This window comes from Nerophis lumbriciformis, linkage group LG05 (genome assembly GCF_033978685.3).
Source record: "Nerophis lumbriciformis linkage group LG05, RoL_Nlum_v2.1, whole genome shotgun sequence".
NCBI classification, from domain to species: Eukaryota; Metazoa; Chordata; class Actinopteri; order Syngnathiformes; family Syngnathidae; genus Nerophis; species Nerophis lumbriciformis.
Window position 1 is genome coordinate 53,623,717 of NC_084552.2, and position 24,242 is coordinate 53,647,958.

At 40.3% G+C, this 24,242-nt stretch overlaps 1 protein-coding gene across 1 annotated transcript in view; it reads left to right on the forward strand.

Moving 5' to 3' along the window:
- The first annotated feature begins 880 nt into the window (after nucleotides 1–880).
- pawr (PRKC, apoptosis, WT1, regulator) overlaps nucleotides 881–24,242 on the forward strand; it is a 53,752-nt gene continuing 30,390 nt past the window's right edge. Inside the window, exons 1-2 of the mRNA XM_061959645.2 lie at nucleotides 881–1,047; nucleotides 1,207–1,640. Coding sequence (XP_061815629.1) covers nucleotides 1,305–1,640 — 336 coding nt within the window. The 5' untranslated portion in view covers nucleotides 881–1,047; nucleotides 1,207–1,304. The remainder of the gene's footprint in view (nucleotides 1,048–1,206; nucleotides 1,641–24,242) is intronic.

Here is a 24,242-nt window from a genome sequence, read left to right on the forward strand (position 1 = left end):
CCAGGGAAGAAAAAAGAGAAAAGAAGAGGAGGAGAAACGAGAAAAGACAGAGGTAGCAGGTAGGTAACGTTAGCCTACATGAAATTATTTGTCTGTTACAGAATGTGATAATAACCTGGCTTTTTAGCACTAAGCTAATGTTACATGATTCGGCAATTGCTAATCAATAAATAGCTAGTTCTGTTTTAACGACGGGTTAATATTGTGGAGGGGGCTAAATTGTTATGGAAAATAATAATGTAACGTTAGGTAATTACAGTACTCCCGCCTTTCATTCCTCAGGGACATTTGTATTAGATCTTTTAAGCAGGTGTTTTTTGTTTACATTGTTATTGCCTTCTGGTTAGCTAATGTTTGCCCTGCAGGTAATAGTCACTTTTCCACCCCTTTATATATTAGGTATAGTTGTAAGCCTAGTTGTTAAAGTGCACATCATTAATGTTAATTAAGCAATATGTATGTAAAAAATATTGTATTTCATATATTTTATTTTTTGCATTAATTTATTTATTCATATTTTTTTTAATCTTGTTAACTATTCTGATTGTTAATTTGCTTTCTTTAAGTAAAAAAAAAAGGTCAAAGACAAAGCTATTCGGTTTCTTGTGAGTATATACACTTCACTGCCGATGTGGGGGGGCGCCACCTAAAATCTTGCCTAGGGCGCCAGATTGGTTAGGGCCGGGCCTGCTTAAACACACTGCTGTCAATCTACCATGAATTGATTAACGTGGATCCCGACTTAAACAAGTTGAAAAACGTATTCGGGTGTTACCATTTAGTGGTCAATTGTACGGAATATGTACTGTACTGTGCAATCTACTAATAAAAGTTTCGATCAATCAATCTTTATGTGGGAGTATTCGGTCATAAAAACAACAGGAGTGTGATTCGGCTCCACTCGGACGTCTTCGGCTATTTCCGGGCTTCCCCGCGAGGCTCCGGAGGGCAGGCTGCGCAGAGCGTGGGGACGAAGCGCCATTCAGTCAAGCAGGCGTCGGGCACACCTGGTCGGAACCTTTCAGCGAACAAAACGAACTTTTACAGGTGAGTCTTCAACCTATCTGGCACTACACCCACTACTTTGTGTTGTTTTTACCGACCCGGGCTCACTTTAAAAATTAGTTTACGTCACAAACGACACGAGCGACCGAGGAGTCGTTGATGTTTTATGTTTTAATTCGACTTCCTTCTTCCGGTCTGCAGGCAGTGAGGAATGTGGCGAGTTTGACAAGGAGCGAAAGTTTACAGACTTCGTGAATTGTTTCGCCACCTTGGCAACAACAAGCTAGTTTACGAGCTTCATGGCAACCGGCGGCTCCAAGTCGAACGCCGCCACCGACTTCCTGGAGGAGTGGAAGGCGAAGCGGGAGAAAATGAGAGCCAAGATGTTGGGCGACATCGCCGCCGCCAGCAACAGCAGCCTCGCGGCGGAGGACACGCCGCAGCCGACGGGCAACCTGAAGAAGGTTGCGTCGCAGACGGACGGCGGCCCCGCGGCGGCCCCGGAGAGCCCCTCTCCCGGTAAGGAGAAGAAAAGCTCCGGTCCCAGCGCCAGGAAGGGGAAATGTCAGATCGAGAAGAGGAAGCTGCGGGAGAAGAGGAGGTCAACAGGTGTTGTCAGCATGCCGTCCAATGAGGTGAGTCCTCCATCTTGGATCCCGTGACGTCACACTGCCTTTTTTACACCAGTGCTTTTCAACCTTTTCTGAGCCAAGGCACATTTTTTTCATTGAAAAAATCCAGAGGCACACCACCAGCAGAAAACATTAAAAAATGAAACTCCGACAGTAAAAAGTCGCTCTCGCAATTGTTGGATATGAATTCAAACCATAACCAAGCATGCATCGCTATAGGTCTTGTCTCAAAGTAGGTGTACTGTCACGACCTGTCACATCACGCCGTAACTTATTTTGACGGTTTTGGTGTTTTCCTGCGTGTAGTGTTTTAGTTCTTGTCGTGCGCGCCTATTTTTGGTGGCTTTTCCTGTTTTGTTGGTATTTTCCTGTAGCAGTTTTATGTCTTCCTTGAACGCTATTCCCCGCACCTGGTTTGTTTTCGCAATCAAGACTATTTAAGTTGTGCGAACGCTATCCTTCTTTGTGGAGACATTGTTGATTGTCATGTACGGATGTTAAAGTTAAAGTTAAAGTACCAATGATTGTCACACACACACGAGGTGTGGCGAGATTATTCTCTGCATTTGACCCATCACCCTTGATCACCCCCTGGGAGGTGAGGGGAGCAGTGGGCAGCAGCGGTGGCCGCGCCCGGGAATCATTTTGGTGATTTAACCCCCAATTCCAACCCTTGATGCTGCCTCACAATACGAAGGTCCTGAGTAGTCTGGGGTTCAATCCCGGGCTCGGGATCTTTCTGTGTGGAGTTTGCATGTTCTCCCCGTGACTGCGTGGGTTCCCTCCGGGTACTCCGGCTTCCTCCCACCTCCAAAGACATGCACCTGGGGATAAGTTGATTGGCAACACTAAAAATTGGCCCTAGTGTGTGGATGTGAGTGTGAATGTTGTCTGTCTATCTGTGTTGGCCCTGCGATGAGGTGGCGACTTGTCCAGGGTGTACCCCGCCTTCTGCCCGACTGTAGCTGAGATAGGCTCCAGCGCCCCCCCGCGACCCCAAAGGGAATAAGCGGTAGAAAATGGATGGATGGATGGATGCTGAGTGCCAAGCAGGGAGGTAATGGGTCCCATTTTTATAGTCTTTGGTATGACTCGGCCGGGGTTTGAACTCACAACCTACCGATCTCAGGGCGGACACTCTAACCACTAGGCCACTGAGTATGTACTTTGTGGACGCCGTCTGCTCCACACGCTGTAAGTCTTTGCTGTCGTCCAGCATTCTGTTTTTGTTTACTTTGCAGCTAGTTCAGTTTTAGTTTAATTTCGCATAACCATCCCTAAGCTTCAATGGCTTTTCTTAGCGGCACTCGCCTTTTTGTTTATTTTTGGTTTAAGCGTTCAATACCTTTTTTACCTGCACACTGCCTCCCACTGTCGTCTGCATATTGTGATCACGACAAACATCTACAAGTATTACATGGTTACGCTGCCGAGCTCTAGACAGTGCAGACACTCAACAATGGCACATTTGCGGATTATATTTACTGGTTTGCAAAAAATATTTTTAACCCAATTAGGTGAAATATCATAATCTCCCACGGCACACCAGACTATTTCATGGCACAGTGGTTGAAAAACACTGCTTTACACTAACCCAGTTCTTCTCAAATATGTGTGGTGAGGCGTGAGAGGCAATAGTGTAATAACTAGGCCTAGGCAATAATTCATTTTTTAAAATATAAATTCTAGTTTAATTTTGCGAATTATTTAAAAAAAAACAAAAAAAACAAAAACCGGAAGTTTTACTTTTCTTGCTCCGGCGTTTTTTTTTACCACCAGGAGCTTCCGGAGCTTACTTCCTTAGCAGAGATTGACACGCCCTGCAAAACTTGGCTAATGCTAACACAAACAGGAGCGAGACGTTTGTTCCAAAGAAAAGAGTAGTGTTGTCAGTGGTTTAGATTCGCAGCAACAGACGTGACTGCGCGCTGCAAAGTTTGTTTGAAAAAGGCAGCTGCACAACAAACTTATTCCACAATCCGATATTGACGCGTACAGCCGAGTGCGGGGAAATGCAGCTCTTAACAAGGCAAACAAGATTGTGACAACCAACAACAAACTCCCGCTAAAAATCAGCTTGCTGTGGTGGAATCATTTACACAAAGTACCATGTATGATAGGAAAGAAGCTCAGTGGAAAACGATTACCAAAGTGCTCGCTCTGCACCAAGCTAAAGATGTGGTGCCCAAACAGTGGAAAATCATCCACCCATAAAACTATAGTCATCTCAAGTGTTTTATTCAAGACAGAAGATTTAAGATAATACTTTATAGATCTCAAAGATGGAGTTCATTTATTTGCGTGCTATGTTATGCTTAATTTTTATTGACTAAAGTGTTAAGACAGAGGTTTTGTCTTTTATAAGAAGCTCTCTATTGGACAATTTTATTAGATTAGAACGATGCATATTGATCCACATAAGAGTAAAATCATCAGAGTAAATATGCTAGAATTTGCTATAACAGCTAAAATGTTTCATCTGTTTAGTTTTTTGAAAAATATTTTCTTCAAAGTTCAATTTAGATCTGTTCTAAAAAGAAACCACTTAACAATTCTTTACCTGGGAGGGGGGAAGCATTGCTCTAGAGTAATAGTGTATGTCTTGATACATACGGATACATAAACAAGAAGGTTTTCCCGAAGTGTAATTGATCATGGCGCACTGCCATGGCAAAATTATAGCCACCACACCGTAAAAATAAGTTTTTTTTTTAGTGGCTTAGTGGTTCGAGTGTCCGCCCTGAGATCGGTAGGTTGTGAGTTCGAACCCCGGCCGAGTCATACCAAAGACTATAAAAATGGGACCCATTACCTCTCTGCTTGGCACTCAGCATCAAGGGTTGGAATTGGGGGTTAAATCACCAAAAATGATTTCCGGGCGCGGCCACCGCTGCTGCCCACTGCTCCCCTCACCTCCCAGGGGGTGATCAAGGGTGATGGGTCAAATGCAGAGAATAATTTCGCCACACCTAGTGTGTGTGTGACAATCATTGGTACTTTAACTTTAACTTTAAAACAAATTAAAGTAATATCATGTATTGTAAAATCCATAAGAAATCACTCAAAGTCCAACACTATTTTTAACTTTTATTGCAAATTTTATATCAACTGGCCCAATTCCAAAACATATTCCCTCCCGTGCACATGTCTTCGAGGCAATGTCATAATAGCATCTTTACTGTTCGTAAAGAACTATCTTGATACATAAAAAAATAGTAAAGCATTAACTTCAGAGGGGTGTTTGAAAGAAAATATTTAAGAAGCACTGCGCTATCACATGTTTTTGGGATAAATTCTTGCTTGAACAATTCATCGTATTTTAATGCTCTCTCTGTTCGTCACAATTTAATAGCAGTTTGTGCCCACCAGTACAAAATATTCCTCAGAAAGTTAATTGTCTAAAAACAATTCAAATTTATCATTCAACTTCAATCCTAAATAGCATAGCAAATATATAATTTACGTTTTTTATTTTTTTATTTTTATAAATGTGCATAAAATGTTATACCAAATGTTGAAGGGCTGGTGTCCACAAGGTGGAAGTTGGTGGGATATATTGATAGTCGACATCAGACTGATCCTTTCATGATCATTGCATAAGTTTGTCACTGATGCAAAATAACGACAAAAACAACTATGTAACAAAATATAATTTGTGTGTAATGAGTCATTACAAATTATTTGTTTGTGAAAACTTTAATCTATTTATGAAAATTATATATATATATATATATATATATATATATATATATATATATATATATATATATATATATATATATATATATATTTAGATAGATAAGCAAGCTAAATATGTAGCAGGAGGGATATATATAAGCCATAGTTTGTAGTTAATTCATCCACTGATAAAGGTAAGTCTCTCTTAGGTATTTGTTGTATCTTATGTAAGAGTGAAATATTGTGATGTAACAACATGACAGTGAAACTATCATCAATCCATTTATGGACACTGAAGGCATGTCAAACTTTATTCCGTTTCTTCTGTCTGGTGAAAGTCAAGACGGCGTCCCGATTGGCAATAAAATGCAAATGAGGTCTGTCAGTGTAAGGACAACATGAGTGGATAGGTTTAGGCAACACTAGGAATGTGGAAAACAGACTTGTTTGACGACACTATCGAGTTCACTGAGGTCAAAGTGTATTGCCGGTTGGCATTAGCGCTGTATTTTTTACTTCAATGTTTAGTATAGATGTTCCTTTTAACTAAATAGTTTATGTAATTGGATAATAGCGCAAAGAAGTCTCCCATAATGTCTATTGTGGATACTATTCTGATTAGATAGCTTGTTTTGACAATAGGTTATAAAAGGAAATAACGTAATGCACAGTACATACGCTCCTTTAACTTTTGCCATAACTATAAAAATCATATTACCTTAAAGTCTAATATAAATGCTCCTTGGTTAAATAACGTGTGTGTTGTGACGAAATCTAAAAGAAGGCTGCCATAGCCTATTATAGATGTTTCTTTGGTTAAAAAGCTTGTGTTGTTGTGACAATAGGTTGGAGAAGGCTACCATAATGCCTAGTGTAGATGCTCCTTTGGTTAAATGCCTTCTGGTGTTGTGACAATATCTAAAAGAAAGTTACCATAATGACGATTATATGCTCCTGGTTGAAAAAATTTAGTTGTTGTGAATTATTTATCTGTGACGATATCTAAAAGAAGGTTATCATAATGCCTATTATAGATGCTCCTCTGCTTTGATAACTTGTATTGTTGTGACGATGGCTAATAGTAGGCTACCATAATGCCCAGTATAGATACTCCCCATATAACTTCGGCCATAACTGTAAAAATAATGATTTCATAGCGTCTAGTATATATGCTCATCAGGTCAACTAACTTGTGTTGTTGTGGGGTTAGCCAATAGTATACTCCTGTAATGTCTTACAGTAGAAGCTCCTCTGGTTAATTCACTTGAGTTGTTTTGATGGAAGCTAAAAGAAAGCAAAATAGTTAAAACATGTTCATTAGTGCAGGGCGTCTCTACTTCACCTCTAATAGGTGATGGCTAAGCTTCAAGTTTAACTATGGCTAACACTTCAAGTTTGACAGGGGAATTCCTGCAGGAAGCAGGAGGTGGAAGGCATTTTTGCTCGTAGTCGTTCCTTCATCGCACTTGTCTGCTTTCTTTGGAATGTTTGTGTGCACGCCAGGAAGTGAAGGCTGTCACTAGAAATCACATCACTGCAGTAGGAGCCCGTGAGAACGAATCCCTACTCCTTTTACACAACAGAAGTTGTACTTTTACAATTTGTTGTTTGCATTAACAACCTTGTTATTATCGCCTATCCTGGGAGCACTAAGTGTCACAATTGTTGTTTTTCCACGTTAATCTTTCACTGCAGAGTGTGTACTCATCCAGGACACGGCTGGAAATGTTTACAGTAAAAGTGTGTGAGGAATGATTGACGTCGTGCATCAGACATGGACTGACCAAGGCCTGCGGGGACAAACCGGTCGGACCCAGTTTTGCCGCGTCACGTAAACATGAAAGCAGCAAATGCAAAGTGACTGCTTCCTCTGCCGGCTGCACAACAACGTCACTCTCCATGTCCGTGTCCCCGTCTCGGCCGCCAAGATTCCTGGAAAATGTTTGTCCCTAATTTGCATATTGATGACTTCATGAAGCCTTTGTGTGGTTATCGGGAACAACCGCCGCAGAAAGGAGGGGGAGGTCATGCTGTAAGAAAGTAGTAGGAGGAAACTCTTGAGCGTTTGATCTTGTGAGTCAGCTCCAATCAGGATGAGGCGTTGCTGTGTTTGCGCTAAATAAAATGTTCTATTATTCCCAATAGGACTGGGCGATATGGCCTTTTATTAATATCTCTATTTTTAGGCCATGTCACGATATAAGTCTTCATATTTTGCCTTGGCCTTGAATGAACACTTGATGCATATAATCACAGCAGTATGATGATTTTATGTGTCTACATTAAAACATTCTTGTTCATACTGCATTAATATATGCTCATTTTAAACTTTCATGCAGAGAGTGATATCACAACTAAGTCAATTTACCAAAACTGTATTTATTAAGCAGTGGCACAAACACTCATGTCATTTCCAAAACAGATAGTGCAAGATTGTCAGAGACATTTTAAAACAAGCTATTAGTGCACTTTTGTGCATGATGTCACTAAGATGACATATCAAAACAACACTAAATTAAAGTGCACTTTTTGTACAGAACGCCACTACAATAGTTTAAAACAAATAAAGTGCACTTTTGTGCATGATGTCACACAAGATATTTCAATAACTGTCAAATAAAAATGAGCTGCATAATAGGAATTCAAATAGTGTACGTCCTTCACTATGTGGTAGGTTACTGCGGACGTTATCTCCTTCTTTTGTTGACTATTTTTTTCATACGGTGTTGATCTGGAAATGGAAGACGCCAGGCTTGCTTCGGCATTTTGTTGGGTGTGGCACTGGCCGAGATGTTGACATGCGGAGTTTCAAGCACTCTTCATTGTCTAGCGGGTGACTTTTCAAATGATGCTACAAATTAGTAGTGCGCTACTTTTTGTAGCAACGCTTTTGCCGCATACTTGACATATTACGGTTGTTTGTTCAACATCTTCCCGCTTGAAGCCACCGCCAGACGATGGACCCCGTGCTGTTTTGCTTGGGAATGAATTCTTCCTCCATTTGTTGCCAGATTTTCACCTTCTCTCTCTTGTATTACCACTTGCACCACAGCTAACGTTACGCGAGGGCGTATGACGTTGCACGCGCGACAGTATGTGACGTATGTAACAAGGTGCGCTTGTTTAATGTCTCTGTGAGAAGGAAGGCGAGACAAGAAAGAGTGAGAAAAGCCTGTAGTGTAATGCCCGCAGCTAAAAGCAACTGCGTGAGATTGTATACGCGAATACTCACGATATAGTCATTTTCTGCATCGCACAGAGACAAATCCACGATATATCGAGTATATTCGATATATCGAGTATATTCGATATATCGCCCAGCCCTAATTCCAATCAAATGTTTATGTGCCTTCTATGCACAAAGATGGAGCATCAGTGTCCAATGAAAACACTTACCTCTAAATTTTACTTCTTTTTTTTAAATAAAAATAAATAAAAAACACTTCTGTTACAAATGTAAAGTTTATTACATAGGTAGTCTTTGTTCTAAACAGTGCCTTAGAAGAAAAAGAAACATTTCAGACTCAACACTTTTTGCTAACACGCACCTCCATAGACAAGGGTTTGCGCTTATCCACATAGATTGTCTATCTGAAAGCAGAGAACCCCTTTTCTATGAAAATCATTTATATTGTAAATTCAGAGATTCATGATTTTTTTTGACAACCCTGAATAGCATTAAGCATTACATTACTAGTGGGCAGCCTAGGATGACGTTGGCTTTCTTAGTTGCTTTGTTGGGTCTGTTCCTGTCTCTGGCCGTGCTGCCCCCAACCCCAGCAAGTGATGGCGTGGATCACAGCAGAGGCCAACGCAGTGTATGTGGGTGTTGAAATGGTGGTTTTGTTTTGTTTTGTTGTTTGTTTGCATGGTGCACAATATGTGTTTTTCGTTGCAAATTTTTTTCGTTTTTACTTTTGGCACCACATAAGTGGCAGCTGGTTGCATCAGCAATATGCCCTTTTATGTATTTTATGTCCTTTTGTGTTTTTAATGTGTGGGTGTGTGGGTTGTTCTTGTAAGCTTCGTAGTTTAGTGCCGTCTCAACGTTGATTGTTCAGTTTAAGATGGCGTGGGAGTCAGTCTGGAACAAATGTTTCCTGGCCTTACATAACATTTCACTCACATTTATGTCAATTTACCTGATATTAGTGTGCTTTTATCAGCGGATTCCGTTTTATTGGTCAATTATGTGACTCAGTTCGCGGTTATGTGAACGCGGAAAACGTATGTCTTACTTTTTTATTGAGTTTAGTGATTATTGATTTGGCATACTAGCATGGTGTCAAATAAAAAGGAGCAACCATAGTGACATCCCAAACTTCTCGTAGACATGCTCTCTTTTCACTAATTTGTTCCACCGTCACAAGCCCTGGAATTTGCATGCACATTGCATGGCCCATCAATCTTTTTTTTTTGAATATTATATTTTCTTTCATAAGCCATAATGGAAATCGTAATTAAAATTGTATTAATTGTCCAGCCCTACGAGCTTCCCCAAAAAAGAGGTATTGCATTTTGCACTATACTAAGGAAGTTGGCGTTCCTCTGTATTTTCTTCGACCGAGGCACATATGCTGGATATCTGAGTGTATGCTGCCCCCTGTCGGATTGCAATGTACATGAGGCGTTAGTGTTTTGTTTGTACTGAAACATAAAAGCCAATAAATATTATTTTCCATTATGACAAACTTAATGGCTTTGACTGAGATGAAGTTATAAACTGCTATCAGAATATAGAAGATGCTCCCCGCTTTGAGCGGCCATGTTGCTCGCTGTGAGGGAGCAACAATCAGGCTGAGTTTGTCTGAGTGAATGAACACCAACAGACCCATTCTGTCTGCAGGGATGCTGCTTTCACGCACTTCCTCTGTGTGCGTTACGTCATCGTGCAGCTCTTTTTTATTTCCACACGGCACCGGGGCGGCCTTCAAGTTCGGCTTCAGTGGATTTGCCTCAATTTTCACCCAAATCTTCCCTCCCCTCCGTGGCTGCATTTGCACATCAAAGAGAGTCGAGCCGTCAGACCCGACGATGCTGCGCAGGCCTTCAAATGCAAATCAGTGTGCACCTCTGAACATACCAAACGCTGGATGCCTTCATCTTTAGCTTTGCCACACACGCCATCAGACAGACTCACTTCATCCGTGCCGGGTCCAACTAATTGATCGACACAGTGGCAAATGTGGTATCATTATTATTCAGTCATTATTAGTATTATTATTAGTAGTAGTATTATTGTAGCCATATTGTTTCATATCAGGTGTGGATGGAGGTTTTAACTCGACATTTCTCCTTTTTGCCAGAGGCACCCACAGTCTCCTAAAAGATTGCGAGCTGAAGACAGATGCTTTTCTCTTTGAATATTTATTGCTTTCCACCATATTAATAAAATAAAAAAAGTGCCGTCCTCAGCGATCAGTGTGGATCTCATAAGTAAACATTAGTGTCCTTTTTTCTCGTCGCTTCCGTTTCTTGTGTCGAAGGTCAAAACATGTCCGAGCGGACCAATGTGCCCGGGCCGCAGATGCCATTTGTGCGAGGAGGCCACATTAATCTTTGCAGCACCTGAAGGTCAGTTGGTGTGCAAACAGTGGCCTATGCCACCATTGTTGTATGTGGAGAAGATTCCGTGCGTCCTCAGGGAATATTTTAGTGGACAATGATTGTTGCACGAACATGACTCCATGTCCATTCATCACTAAGGCGGTAGTATTGATTTGTATTTGATGGATGGCTCAAAGGATTAAACAACAACATAACATGGCAGTGATGTGGAAATTAGGTTGAGATTGGATTGAATATTTATTACTGATCATTCATTCCACCATGTGTTTAATATTATCTATCATTTTTGACACAACTCTTATGTTTCTCATTTTGTCATTGAAAATGTGTTCACTTACTCACACTTAATTTTTCTAATAGGGAAAAAGAAAATCATAACGAAATACAAAGATGATGAATTGTCATATCTTTAAATATATGCTGGACACATTATTTTACATTTGATGTAATATATTTAAATATAATAAATTTCATCTTAAAATGTTTATATTCATTCTTTATTTTTAGGGATGTCAAAAGATTAAAATACTTAATCGCGACTAATTGCATTTTTGCAAGAGTTAACTTGTAATTAATCGCATATAGCTGGAATTTTTTAAATCTTTAATAAGTGTACCTGAATTCTGGTAGACACACACACATTTTTTCAAAATCTTAAGACATTGTTTTTACTTTTATACAAAATCAGGCATTGAGCAATTTTGATATTTTTGTGTGGCCCTCCGAGCCCGATACTTCGCGTGAACAAACGTGATGTAACAAAATCGAAGAAGGAGAAAAAACATTGCAACCAACCACTTTACTAACGTAAAAAAAAAAGAGTCAATGTCGAGGAAGACATGGGAGAGGAGACAATGATTGTGATTTTGGGACTATTTTCGAAAGACAAATCCCAAACCACAAAAGCCTGTGAAAAAAGTCATGGGTACGGGGTGCAAACAGACTTTGTAATCTGTTATATAACATATGATATGGTATATTATTCAAATTGTGTGTCGTGGTCAAAAGTTTACATACACTTGTGAAGGACATAATGTCATGGCTGTCTTCAGTTTCCAATATTTCTACAACTCTTATTTTTTTGTGATACAGTGATTGGAGCACACACTTGTTTGTCACAAAAAACATTCATTAAGTTTGGTTCTTTTATGAATTTATTATGGGTCTACTGAAAATGTGACCAAATCTGCTGGGTCAAAGGTATACATACAGCAACATACATAATCAATTTTGGTGATGTGCAAAAGTTACAATTAAATTAGCTTCATGGCATAGCCTCTTAACTTCATGTGAGTGATTATGATTGACGACACTTGTTGACTTCTCTGAGCCCATTTAAATAGGGCTAATGTGATGCAGTCATAAGATTCGATTATAAACGCGACAATGGGAAAGTCAAAGGAACCCAGCACAGATCTGGAAAAAAAAAAATAGACTTAAACAAGTCAGGAAAGTCACTTGGAGCCATTTCAAAGCAGTTTAAGGTCCCAAGAGCAACTGTGCAGACAATAGTTTAAGTATAAAGTCATGGCACAGTTTTGTCACTGCCACAATCAGGAAGAAAACATAAGCTATCCCCTGCTGCTGAAAGAAAATTGGTCAGGATGATCTAGAGTCAACTGAGAACCACCAAAAAGCAGGTCTGCAATGAATGAAGCTGGTGGCTTGACTGTGGACACTGACACCTGTGTCAGTGTCCACAGTCAAGCATGTTTTGCATCGCCATGGACTGAGGCTACCATGCAAGAAGGAAGCCCTTCCTCCAGAAGCGACACCTTAAGGCTCGTCTAAAGTTTGCTGCTGATCACATGGACAAAGATAAGACCTTCTGGAGGAAGATTCTGTGGTCAGATGAAACAAAAATTGAGCTGTTTGGCCACAATACCCAGCAATATGTTTGGAGGAGAAAAGGTGAGGCCTTTAATCCCAGGAACACCATTCCTACCGTCAAGCATGGTGGTGGTAGTATTATGCTCTGGGCCTGTTTTGCTGCCAATGGAACTGGTGCTTTACAGAGAGTAAATGGGACAATGAAAAAGGAGGATTACCCCCAAATTCTTCAGGACAACCTGAAATCATCAGCCTGGAAGTTGGGTCTTGGGCGCTGTTGGATGTTCCAACAGGACAATGACACCAAACACACGTCAAAAGTGGTAAAGGAATGGATAAATCAGGCTAGAATTAAGGTTTTGCAATGGCCTTCCCAAAGTCCTGAATTAAACGTGTGGACAATGCTGAAGAAACAAGTCCATGTCAGAAAACCAACACATTTAGCTGAACTGCACCAATTTTGTCAAGAGGAGTGGTCACAAATTCAACCAGAAGCTTGCCAGAAGCTTGTGGATGGCTACCAAAAGCGCATTATTGCAGTAAAACTTGCCAAGGGACATGTAACCAAATATTAACATTGCATTATGTAAACCTTTGACCCAGCAGATTTGGTCACATTTTCAGTAGACCCATAATAAATTCATAAAAGAACCAAACTTCATGAATGTTTTTTGTGACCAAGTATTTGCTCCAATCACTCTATCACAAAAAAAAAAAAGAGTTGTAGAAATGATTGGAAATTCAAGACCGCAATGACGATAGGTTCTTTACAAGTGTATGTAAACTTTTGACCACAACTATATATTAACAATATGTGGACACAGTGCAATGTAATATCAAAAATAAATATAATAAAATAGCATGGGACAATAAAAATGGCCACAGATGACCTCCTTGTCAGACTTTGTTCATCATGCCATTGTTTATTAGTATCACATGATGTGGAATCACACACATGTCGTTATGCAATAATTGCTGCGTTGAGTTTTGTGTTGGGGAATCTAACAGCAGGTTATTACCAGCCGGGTGTGGTGATGAGTCACCTTGGTGAAGTCAACTGTCAACCTGTCGTTGACAATTTCGAACGGCAGAAAGGAGATGACACAGGTGGAGACATTTGACTTGTTGCTGTTGGGATTGAAGGAAATGTTCATCTTCCTCTTGGATGAACGCCATCCCAGCGAGGATCTTTCCAAAGAATGAGGAACAAGCACTGGAGTAGATTTTACACCTGCACACTGCTCAGCCTCATTGAACGTATGGATGATTTCCCCTCGCTGATTGAGTGTTGGTTCAGGAGTGATGCGGCTTCCATTAATCTGTTGGCGTTCATCCTCCAGCCTCCCTCATTTGCATGCAAAGCTTCCCCCCCATGTAGCCCCCTCCCTTCTTCCCTGGCGATGCTTCAAAGAACAGATAAAAAGCTTTTTGCAGGGAAAAATGACGAGGGCGCCGTTATCCGCCAGCGCTTAGACGGGATGTGACAAGCGTCGCCGGCAAACACGAGGGCGCCACTGTTCACTTTGTCAAGCCGAGTGTTGATAATAAAGTTTCAGGTGCTGGTCCAAGCTAACAATCCCAGACCTCGCATAACAAACAGTAAATCAGCATTAGCCTTTCACACAGAACCCAGTGGAACAGATTATTAGTGACAATTACTTTAACACAACAGAATGTAGGGGACGGCGTGGCGCAGTGGAAGAGTGGCCGTGCGCAACCCGAGGGTCCCTGGTTCAATCCCCACCTAGTACCAACCTCGTCATGTCCGTTGTGTCCTGAGCAAGACACTTCACCCTTGCTCCTGATGGGTGCTGGTTAGCGCCTTGCATGGCAGCTCCCTCCATCAGTGTGTGAATGTGTGTGTGAATGGGTAAATGTGGAAGTAGTGTCAAAGCGCTTTGAGTACCTTGAAGGTAGAAAAGCGCTATACAAGTACAACCCATTTATCATTTATTTATCATTTAATGTACCCCGAAGAAGTGAGTCACACTTAAACCGAGATAATTTTTCTGCGTTGTCACTGCGCCATCTCCTACAAGCGCTTCGAGTATCTAACAATAGAAAAGCGCGATATAAAATCTAATCCATTATTATTATTATTACAATGCCATATTGATCCTTTATAGCGCTTCATGGGGGTTTAGTGCGTAATGTGTAATTTTCTGACAAAACACTAGGGGCGCTGTTTTCAACGAGTCAACTGAGTTAAAAAAAACCATGACACTTGTTATTTACTAGCTTTGTTGCAAGCAAAAATGGCAATTTAAGATAGGCAAGGATTGTTGTATCTGGAACTATTTGATGTTACAACAATCACTTTTACTGCAAATGTTGATACAAAATCAGAGGAGAAGACATTAGTAAAAGTGTCGTATACACAGGAAATAATGTCGGACAGACTGACCAATCACAGTTTTTATGGTTAACAGTACTTTAATGTCAAATTGTTTTTTTAAAGGTGCGCGCCGCACTAATAGGCGGGAGGGTTATGTAGGGGAGGTGTGACACGGCATAGGGTACACTGACGTAGCGCCTCGACACAGAATCAGGTTTTATACATTTAGATTTATTTCATTCCATTTTTCTAAAGGGAAGTTTTTGATTTTTGCTTACCCTTTTAGGGTTTACTCACACTTGGCCAATCGTAGCATGTTGGGGTACTGATTACTTCTGCCGAGTTTTATAATACACTTCTAAAATAGAAATTTAGGAATTTAACCTTATGAAAATTTTATATCAAGGTTATTGTGACCAAAATTATCACGGTTATCGTTATCACAGTATTGTTGAATGTGAAAAAAAAAATGAAAAAAAATACACACAATATACTTTTTTGGCAGAAAAAAAAAATCAAATTCACTTCCTGTTGTGTTGTGTAAAGAAGTCACTAACTTGAAGTTTAAATATAATGCTACTTGTGGGGCTGTCGTCGACCAAATATGTTCATAGAATCTGATTTGTTAAGATTTTTTTTTATGCTACAACACAAGGAATTTGACTGAGTAAAATACACTTTCATACATGGTTTGTGTAGGTGAACTAGCGGAAAGAGCATTACTGTTGCCAGACAGAAGCAGTGAGGGTGGCTTCCTGTCGAAGCAAACTCGTCGAAGCTACGCCGCCGGGTCCAATTTACGGCGAGCCCTACCATTTGGCCCACCCCAGGCGCGCTGTGGCACTGCGTGCTATGTATCCGAGGGGGAGCTTCTGTGCGGCAACACATGCTGACCTGCCCATTGTTCTCCATCTTGGAACATCTACCCTACGCACCCGTTGTATGTTGGAGGCCAGGTATTCAACGTCCAAGGGTCGACGATTCAACTGCGAGGTTGATTTGTCTTACAAGACTCCTCTGAATCAAATAATCAACTATTCTTAGACACTCTTAGCTACTTCACTGTCGTTTTAGGGACTTTCTTCAGGCTTCTGATTTAGTTAGGGCTTATAGCGCCACCTGTTGCTTTGGCATGCTAATGACAGCCTGCAGTTTGAACTATTGATGACCGAGATTAACACAAACAAGTATTTAATCCACTCGACAATGCAAGTTTGTCTTCTTAATCTCGGCTGCCGCCTGATTGCACATTTTTTTTCTTTGTATTTTTTTGTCTTCATTCCTGCGTCCTCCCTTGCTGCCTGATAAAGGTTTGGACGTCTTCCAAGGATGTCCATTGGCCCAAAATCAAATTCTAAATGATCTCTTGTATTATTTGTCTCCTCCTGTTAAACGAGATAAGGTGCTACGTGGTGGACATCGTCTCGGGGGGAGAATTTTCACTCTTGTTTTTTTTCCCCCCCCCAGCGTCTGGCGAGCCGCTCTTGGATAACTAACATGGTGGTACACTGATGACTGCTTTTCTTAACGTTTGCTCTCCTCAACAAAACAAGCCACAATGAGGATTATTCCTACTAATTGATGGAATATTTGAAAGCTACATGTTCTTGTTTTGCATCCTATTCCTTGCCAAGGAGCCTCTAATGAGCCTTTGTTAATTCGACATATTTTAGGGAGAGGAAAGCAGGAAGACGGCAATAACAATCCACTTCCTGTCTGCTGTTTGTATGTAAGCGTTAGGAGGTAGCAAAGCACTGACTCAGCTGTCAAGGAGTCTTGCTAGCTGGCGCTGATGGGAATGTGCAACGATGTGTGTGTGTGTGTGAGAATTCCTGGTCAGGTTAATCCAGCGATTAGTTTTATGCTTTCCCATCCGCCTGCCGTATTTTCTTCACGTCTTCAGTGGGGAAAGTTGTGTGACTCAGCCAAAGTGCAGGCCAGCAGAACAATAGGTCACATTCTCCAGCGGGCACATCTTGTAAAATGTGTTTGATGCTTGCATGTGTCAAACATAACTTTCCATATCCAGGCGGCGGTGTAAATGTGTTTTTACAACAACTTAAAGTCTGCAGTTTAGCGCCGCTTAAAAGAATAAAAAAAATCACGTCAGCATGTGAGCTCCTTGCCTGAAAGATTTCTTCTTCCAGACCTGCACGCTGCAGCTTTTATGACTTGTACACTAACACCTATCGGAATGAACCTTGCTTTTATGTTGGAACGGCCTCAAGCTTCCTTTTGTTCTCCACTTTCATATTTAGATTCCACTGGGAACTGAATGATTGACGGCAGCACACCCAAAAAGTATGATTTATTCTTTGGTTGTGATGTGCATAAGTGTTTTTGATGTTTGTGCCTGTGAGAGGCTGCAGTTACAGTGCATTCGGAAAGTATTCACATTTTCCACATGTTGTTATGTTACAGCCTTAATCCAAAATTAATTTTTACTCCCTAAAATTCTACAGACCCCATAATGACAATGTTAATTTTTTTTTTTTAAATGAGCAAATTTATAAAAAAAAAAGAAAAAAAAGAAAGAAAAATCACATGTACTGTACATAAGTATTCACAACCTTTGCTCAATACTTTGATGCACCTTTGGCAGCAATTTTAGCTCAAGTATTTTTGAGTACAATGCCACAAGCTTGGCACACCTATCTTTGGGTAGTTTGGCCCATTCCTCTTTGCAGCACCTCTCAAGCTCCATCAGATTGGATGGGAATCGTTGGTTTACATCAAGGATGTCTCTGTACTTTGCTACATTTATTTTAGTCTAGTCAGAGAGGTGACGAAGAACCCGATGGTCACTCTCTCAGAGCTATAGCATTCCTCTGTGGAGAGAGGAGAACCTTCCAGAAGGACAACCATCTCTGCAGCAATCCACCCATTGAGCATGTATGGTATAGTGGCCAAATGGAAGCCAAATTACACCAAAAAGACTCAGACTATGAAAAACTAAATTCTGTGATCTGAGATTGAAGTCTTTGGCGTGAATGCCAGGCGTCGTGTTTGGAGGAAACCAGGCATCGCTCGTCACCAGGCCAACACCAACCCTACAGTGAAGCATGGTGGTGGCAGCATCATGCTGTGGGTATGTTTTTCAGCAGTGGGAACTGGGAGACTAGTCAGGATAGAGGCAAAGATGAATGCAGCAATGTAGAGAGAAATCTTAGATGAAAACCAACACTTCCCATCCAACCAGGTGGAGCTTGAGAGGTGCTGCAAAGAGGAATTGGAGAAGAAGAATGGGTGAAACTGTCCAATGATAGGTGTGCCAAGCTTGTGACATTGCATTCAAAAAGACTTTAGGCTGTAATTGGTTGTAAATACTTATGTACATATAATTTTTTTATTTTTTTTATTTGCAATTTGCAATATTGAAAAAAAACGTTTCACATTGTCATTATGGGGTTTTGCCTGTAGGATTTTGAGGACAAACATGAATGTATTCCATTTTGGAATAAGGCTGTAACTTAACAAAATGGGGGAAATGTGAAGAGTTTCAGGATGTACTGTGAAGGACCTGTGTCACATCGTATTACATATTTACTTTCATCTTTGCCACCACAAAATATGCTGCGCGATAATTAAAGGTTACCAGTCTTGGCCTGAAGACACTTGGACATTTTGACAGCTTCAATGTTAATTTGCCAGCCTGTGTTATGTTAAAGCAGCTGCCGGAGAGTGACTATATTGAGGTGCAAAGGTTAAACACACAAACACACGCACAGACCTCCAGTTACTCAAGAAAAAAGGTCTACATTTATTAAATTACACGACGAAGCTAATTACGTTGTTTGAAATCACAGCGGATTTGCGCGGCTCATCGCGCGCTTTAATCAGCAGTTTAATTCCGGGCATCAAATCAAAGCACTTATTTGAAATTTGGGATAATGTGAGTTAATTGTTTGTTAGTACTAGGGCGATACACGCGCAATCTCACACACAGGAAATGAAACAGCTGAAGAGGAACAAGCAACAACAACATAGCAGCCATCGGTGACATCTGGACTCCATTCTGTCACCTGCTATCTCTTCAGCATGAACTGTTGTTGATCATATCTAGGCCTCCTCTCCGCATGTTATTAGCATGCAGGACACTCCTCCCGCTGCTCCTAGATGAGAGAATGTGGTGAAAGCGGCCAAAGTAAACCCACTGAGTGTCCTGCTGTCGGGGTCATTGGAATTCCTCTCCTATTAAAATAAGGATTATATTTTCTAGCCCCCTGACAACCTCAATCCACTCTGCCTTTTGTTCAAATGCCATATACAGTATGGACCACAGTCACAACTCTTATGATGCAAAGCAAGGAAGCTACAATCACTATAATAAACATACTCATCTTTTATGCTTGTGAAAACGCATCCGCCAGCTAGAAAAAGTCACATTACAAAGGCCAAAAAACAAAAGCAGCAGCCTTGGCCGTGTATTCTAGTCGAAATGATCCACCATGTAGTACATAAAGATTAGTAATTGTAATAGTGACTAAATATGCTAATTGTGTCATATTTCAGAACGGCAATTTATTTGTGGCGATTAGGGTGTGGCCGAGGGTGGTATAATGATGTCATCATATAATTTGAATGATTAACTATGGCACATACATACATTACATGTTAAGTTTTACAACACCGCATTTATAGCAGTATGTAATTATGTCTTTAATATTGGAGTGGTACTATAAACTGAACCACAATTTTTACATCCTTTGGTATCAAGGATGTGATTATAAACCTGTAGCTACAGTAAGGTCCAGAAGAATAGGAGATTTGTTTGATTTTTTTCCTTGACAGTATACACATTGTTACATAACAAATCAGCATGTGATTGAAGTGTTGAGTTTCAGCTTCAGTGAAGAGGTTTGAGCAAAACTAGGCATACCATCTAGAAATTACAGATACACACACATACATTATGTAGATAGCATCCATTTCATTTTCAGCGATTCACCGGACATACTTGTAGATATATTAATCTTGTTTAATATGCATAATTTAATGATGCCCCTAGGCTTCATTGACTACAAATGATCTTCATCCAAGTGTTAAAATGGTGGTTATATTTTTAGTGTGTTTGGGCACACTGAATGTACCAGAAAAAAGAAATGTACCATATTTTTCCGACCATAAGGCAAACCGGATTGTAAGGCGCACTGCCGATGAGCTAGTCTATTTAGGTCTATTTTCATACACAAGGTACAGACCATTTTCAAGCCGCTTTCTGACCGTCTCTTCAGGATGCGCCGTTTTGTGGGCAGTCTTATTTATGTGGCTCTTCTTGAACAGCGTCTTCTCCCTGTTATCTTTTGTTGTAGTTGTTAGCGCTTCTATATCGAAACTACTGACAGACATAAGTTAGAAATGTACCCTACTTTGTGCTGCTTCGTAGCTTACCAATGTCGCATTAAAACCTTTTGACAGATTTCTGAGCGCTGTGTGTAATGTTTCATATTCTCAATGAAACATCAAAGTTTTGGTATTGTTTACTTACCGGTACTTGCTAGCATCATTTATTGAACAGGCGTCAACCTGCAGTACACACGTATATCTTATGTGTGACTGCCATCTATTGGTCACACTTGTCATTACACCTTTTACTACATACTTGGTTTAAGGTCAGTTAGCACAACCAGAATTAATACATACACAAGGTGCACCGGTTTATAAGGCGCACTGTTTATTTTTGAGAAAATGAAAAGATTTTAAGTGCGCCTTATAGTCCAAAAAATACGGTATTTGTGGCGGGCCAAAATGAAAGAATGAATTGAAACACTGCAGCCATTATTGTGAATAAATAGTAATATAATATTTGCAAGATAATTGTGTCTTGCCAACAGTTTGTTTACCTCGTTCGTTTGTTACAACCTAAGCTGCTTAACAGGTTGCTGCCGTTTGCGTTGATTTAATGCATGTCAGCATGTTACGACCTGTTTGATTGCCCTACTTTCTAAGCAGGTATACACCTTGTTAAGAGCACAGCTAATAAACATTCCAGACCTTCCCGTCTGCGTCCACGCCTAATGTTCACAGAAAATGCAGTCTCCGATTGTGTGTTTGAACAAAGGCAGGCGTTCTGTCGCTTTCAACTCTTACTTGAAGGCTGCTTTGGAATGTGTGGATGGCATGATGTCATCGCCACAGTAAGCTTTCTTTAAAGCATTTTGTGTTTAATGGATAAAAGTGTGGCCTTTCTCCCACAACAAGGCTCTTTTTTTCAATTCATCCCATAAAGCAGAGTAAGCCAGAGCAAACAATACAGAAGAAGAGTCTTCATTTTCACTGAGACCTAATCCCTTTTCCTAAATTTGATTTGGGAGAGTCGGCCTGCGCCTGGCGAAATGCTGCTTCTGAAATAATTAAATAGTGACCTGCTGGAAACGCTGGAGCTATTTGTTTGGTTCCTCTAAGACATTATTTACTTAATTAGGCTAAGTTTTAAAATTCCACTCTAGCAGGCAATGCGCTTTTTTAAAAGGGGCAAACCATCTCTGTCTGTCTTTAACCATTCTTCACTAATGACGGGGCCTCGGCCCCCAGCCAAGTACAAATGCCCAAGTGCTCTGGCATCTTGTTTTGTGTGCTGCTGAAGACCAGTGAAGGAGGTTACGTTCCCATCTGGCGTCAATGTTCAACGCCGTCTTCCTTTAAATCGCTGCCAGACATTTCCTGTGTGCGAGGACCTGATGTCATTTAATAAAAAAGGTCATATAATGCAAAACGCGCTTTTCTTGCTTGCCTGTGGGGGGTCTCTATACAAATTTTTCACTTAAGATACGATACCGATATTGGAGCTTTGAGCGTTGGCCAATATCGATTTTTGAAAAGGCTTGATTTAGTGAAATTACTCAAAACAATGGTAAATATGAAAAACAAAGTAAGTTGAATGATGCAGACACGTTTGTTTTTGGACACTTTCTAATACGCTTCTGCCTGGGAGACTAGTATGTGGTCAATTCAGTTTATTCATTGATATAGCACATTTATATACAAACCCAGTTGGCCAAAGTGCTGTACAGACATAAGAAACAATTACAAAAAAAAAGTGCACGCAGTGTCACATTTACATTGTAACACGGAAGGATAAATACAATACAATAGTAAAATGTACCTTAAAAGAAGTGTAAATTATATACCCTAAAAATACTAAAATGTAAAAAATTAATTGTTGAAAACCAGAAATAAAACGACCAAGACATCCTGACTAACTGGATTTGAACGCCAGGGAGTAAACATGTTTTTAACCTGGATTTAAATTGGCTCAGAGACTATGAGGATCTAATGGATAGTGGAAGGTTGTTCCACAGTCTGGGCCCTGTCACTAAGAAGGCTCTATCTCCTTTGGTTTTGAGTCTGGTTTTAGTTACAGCCAGGAGGAGCTGGTCTGAAGACCTTAGGGTCCTGCTGGGAGAATAGGGCTGCAGCATCTCAATTAATTAGGGCAGGACTACTTGCTGCAAGCATTTAAAAACTACATGTACAATTTTAAAATGAACTCTAAACGTAACTGGGTGCCAATGAAGGGAGGCCAGTACAGGGGTAATGTGCTCATGTCGTTTGGTTTTGCTTAAAAGACGAGCAGCAGAATTCTGCAAGCGCTCCAGCATCTAGAGAGAACCCTGATCCAGACCTATGTACAAAGAATTAAAGCAACGTGACGTCACAAATGCATGGATAGCTCTTTCAAAGTCAGCCTGTGGAAGATACTGTTTTGTTTTTGCAAGGAGTCGTAGCTGAAAGAAGCCAGATTTAATAATGGAGCTGATTTGTTTGTCAAGCTGTCAAAATAACCCCAAGGGTCCTTGCTGATGTGTGGCAATATGAGGACACAGGACCAGTAGCACAGTCAGGTCCTTGCAGCGGGTTTGTTTGACCAAATACGACGATTTCTGTTTTGTTTTTGTTTAAGCATAAAAAATTGGCCCCCAATCATTCCTGTAAGTCACGCAAACAGTTCTGCAGATTAGACATAGCAACCTGGTTATTGCTTGCTGTTACAGGAAGATATATTTGTGTCAGTAATATGCAACTATAATTATTTGATACCTGTTTATTTTGACAAATGTGCTGGTTTAGGCTGCAATATTCAACTAAGGACACTTATTATGTATGTCTGGCCTGTGTGCTATTGTGTGCTTAGCTGTTGTTTATTTGTAAGACTCCGCCATGTTTATTTCTGTTATAATTCCAGCAAAGATGAGCTAAAATGTTATGTTATCGGTTGTTTCAACTAGCACAGGTCACTACACCGACCTCCAGCTACCTTTTAAAGAAGTACCTACTTAATGTTTGTTTCGTGACAATGTATCTACTCGGACAACAGGGCCAGCGAGACCGCCTTCAGACATACAGCACGGAACCTGGCAAAGAGCCCTGCCCCAGTCCAAGGTCAATGTACAGAAGGATTTACACCCAAATACACTTAATTGCGTAGACAGTTCCTACAATTTTTGGCAATAGTGGATACAATGAAGCAGTAAAACCACTAACAATATACAGACAATTTGTATTGATACATTAGCATGTAGCCTAAGAGGACTACGGTACATGTTTATTTACATGGATAAAGAGGCTATGTACAGTATAAATAACCCAACATTACTTTAGGGATGTTAACTTCATAGCATTTCAAATAGCAAGCCAGACATTAAAATACCACATAGTTTTTATACTTGAAGTTGTTTGTAGCATACTGATTAAAAAGAAATGCTCCAATGAGCCGTAAATACCCTTAATTTGTTGTAGGTGGAGAGGATGGCAAAATCAAGTGCTCCTTTTCTTCTACCCCGTAGGAGATTGTAGAATTATCCTGAGCTCATTGATCGTGTGGGACTTTTCACATTTTATTTTCAGTTTCAGTGTATTTCGAACATGCATACGATACAATGTAATGCATCACATATTTCCAGTTGTTTCATTACAGCACGTCTGAAAAGGAGTAGGAAGAAGCAGAGCTTATTTAGTCCTATCCCTTTTCATATCATAGCAGTTTTATCCCATGTCCTTATTCTCTGTTTCTAACAGAACATTAAATGAATAATAAATGAATGAATATACCATAAGTAAGTAAACAAATCTTAAATGCATACATTTGCACCAAAAGTTGTGCAAATATTCTGCGAGGATGTACCAGAAAACATCGAGCTTTAACACATCAAACATTGAAAACAAATCAGAGATGTTGTGATATTGTATTTTTT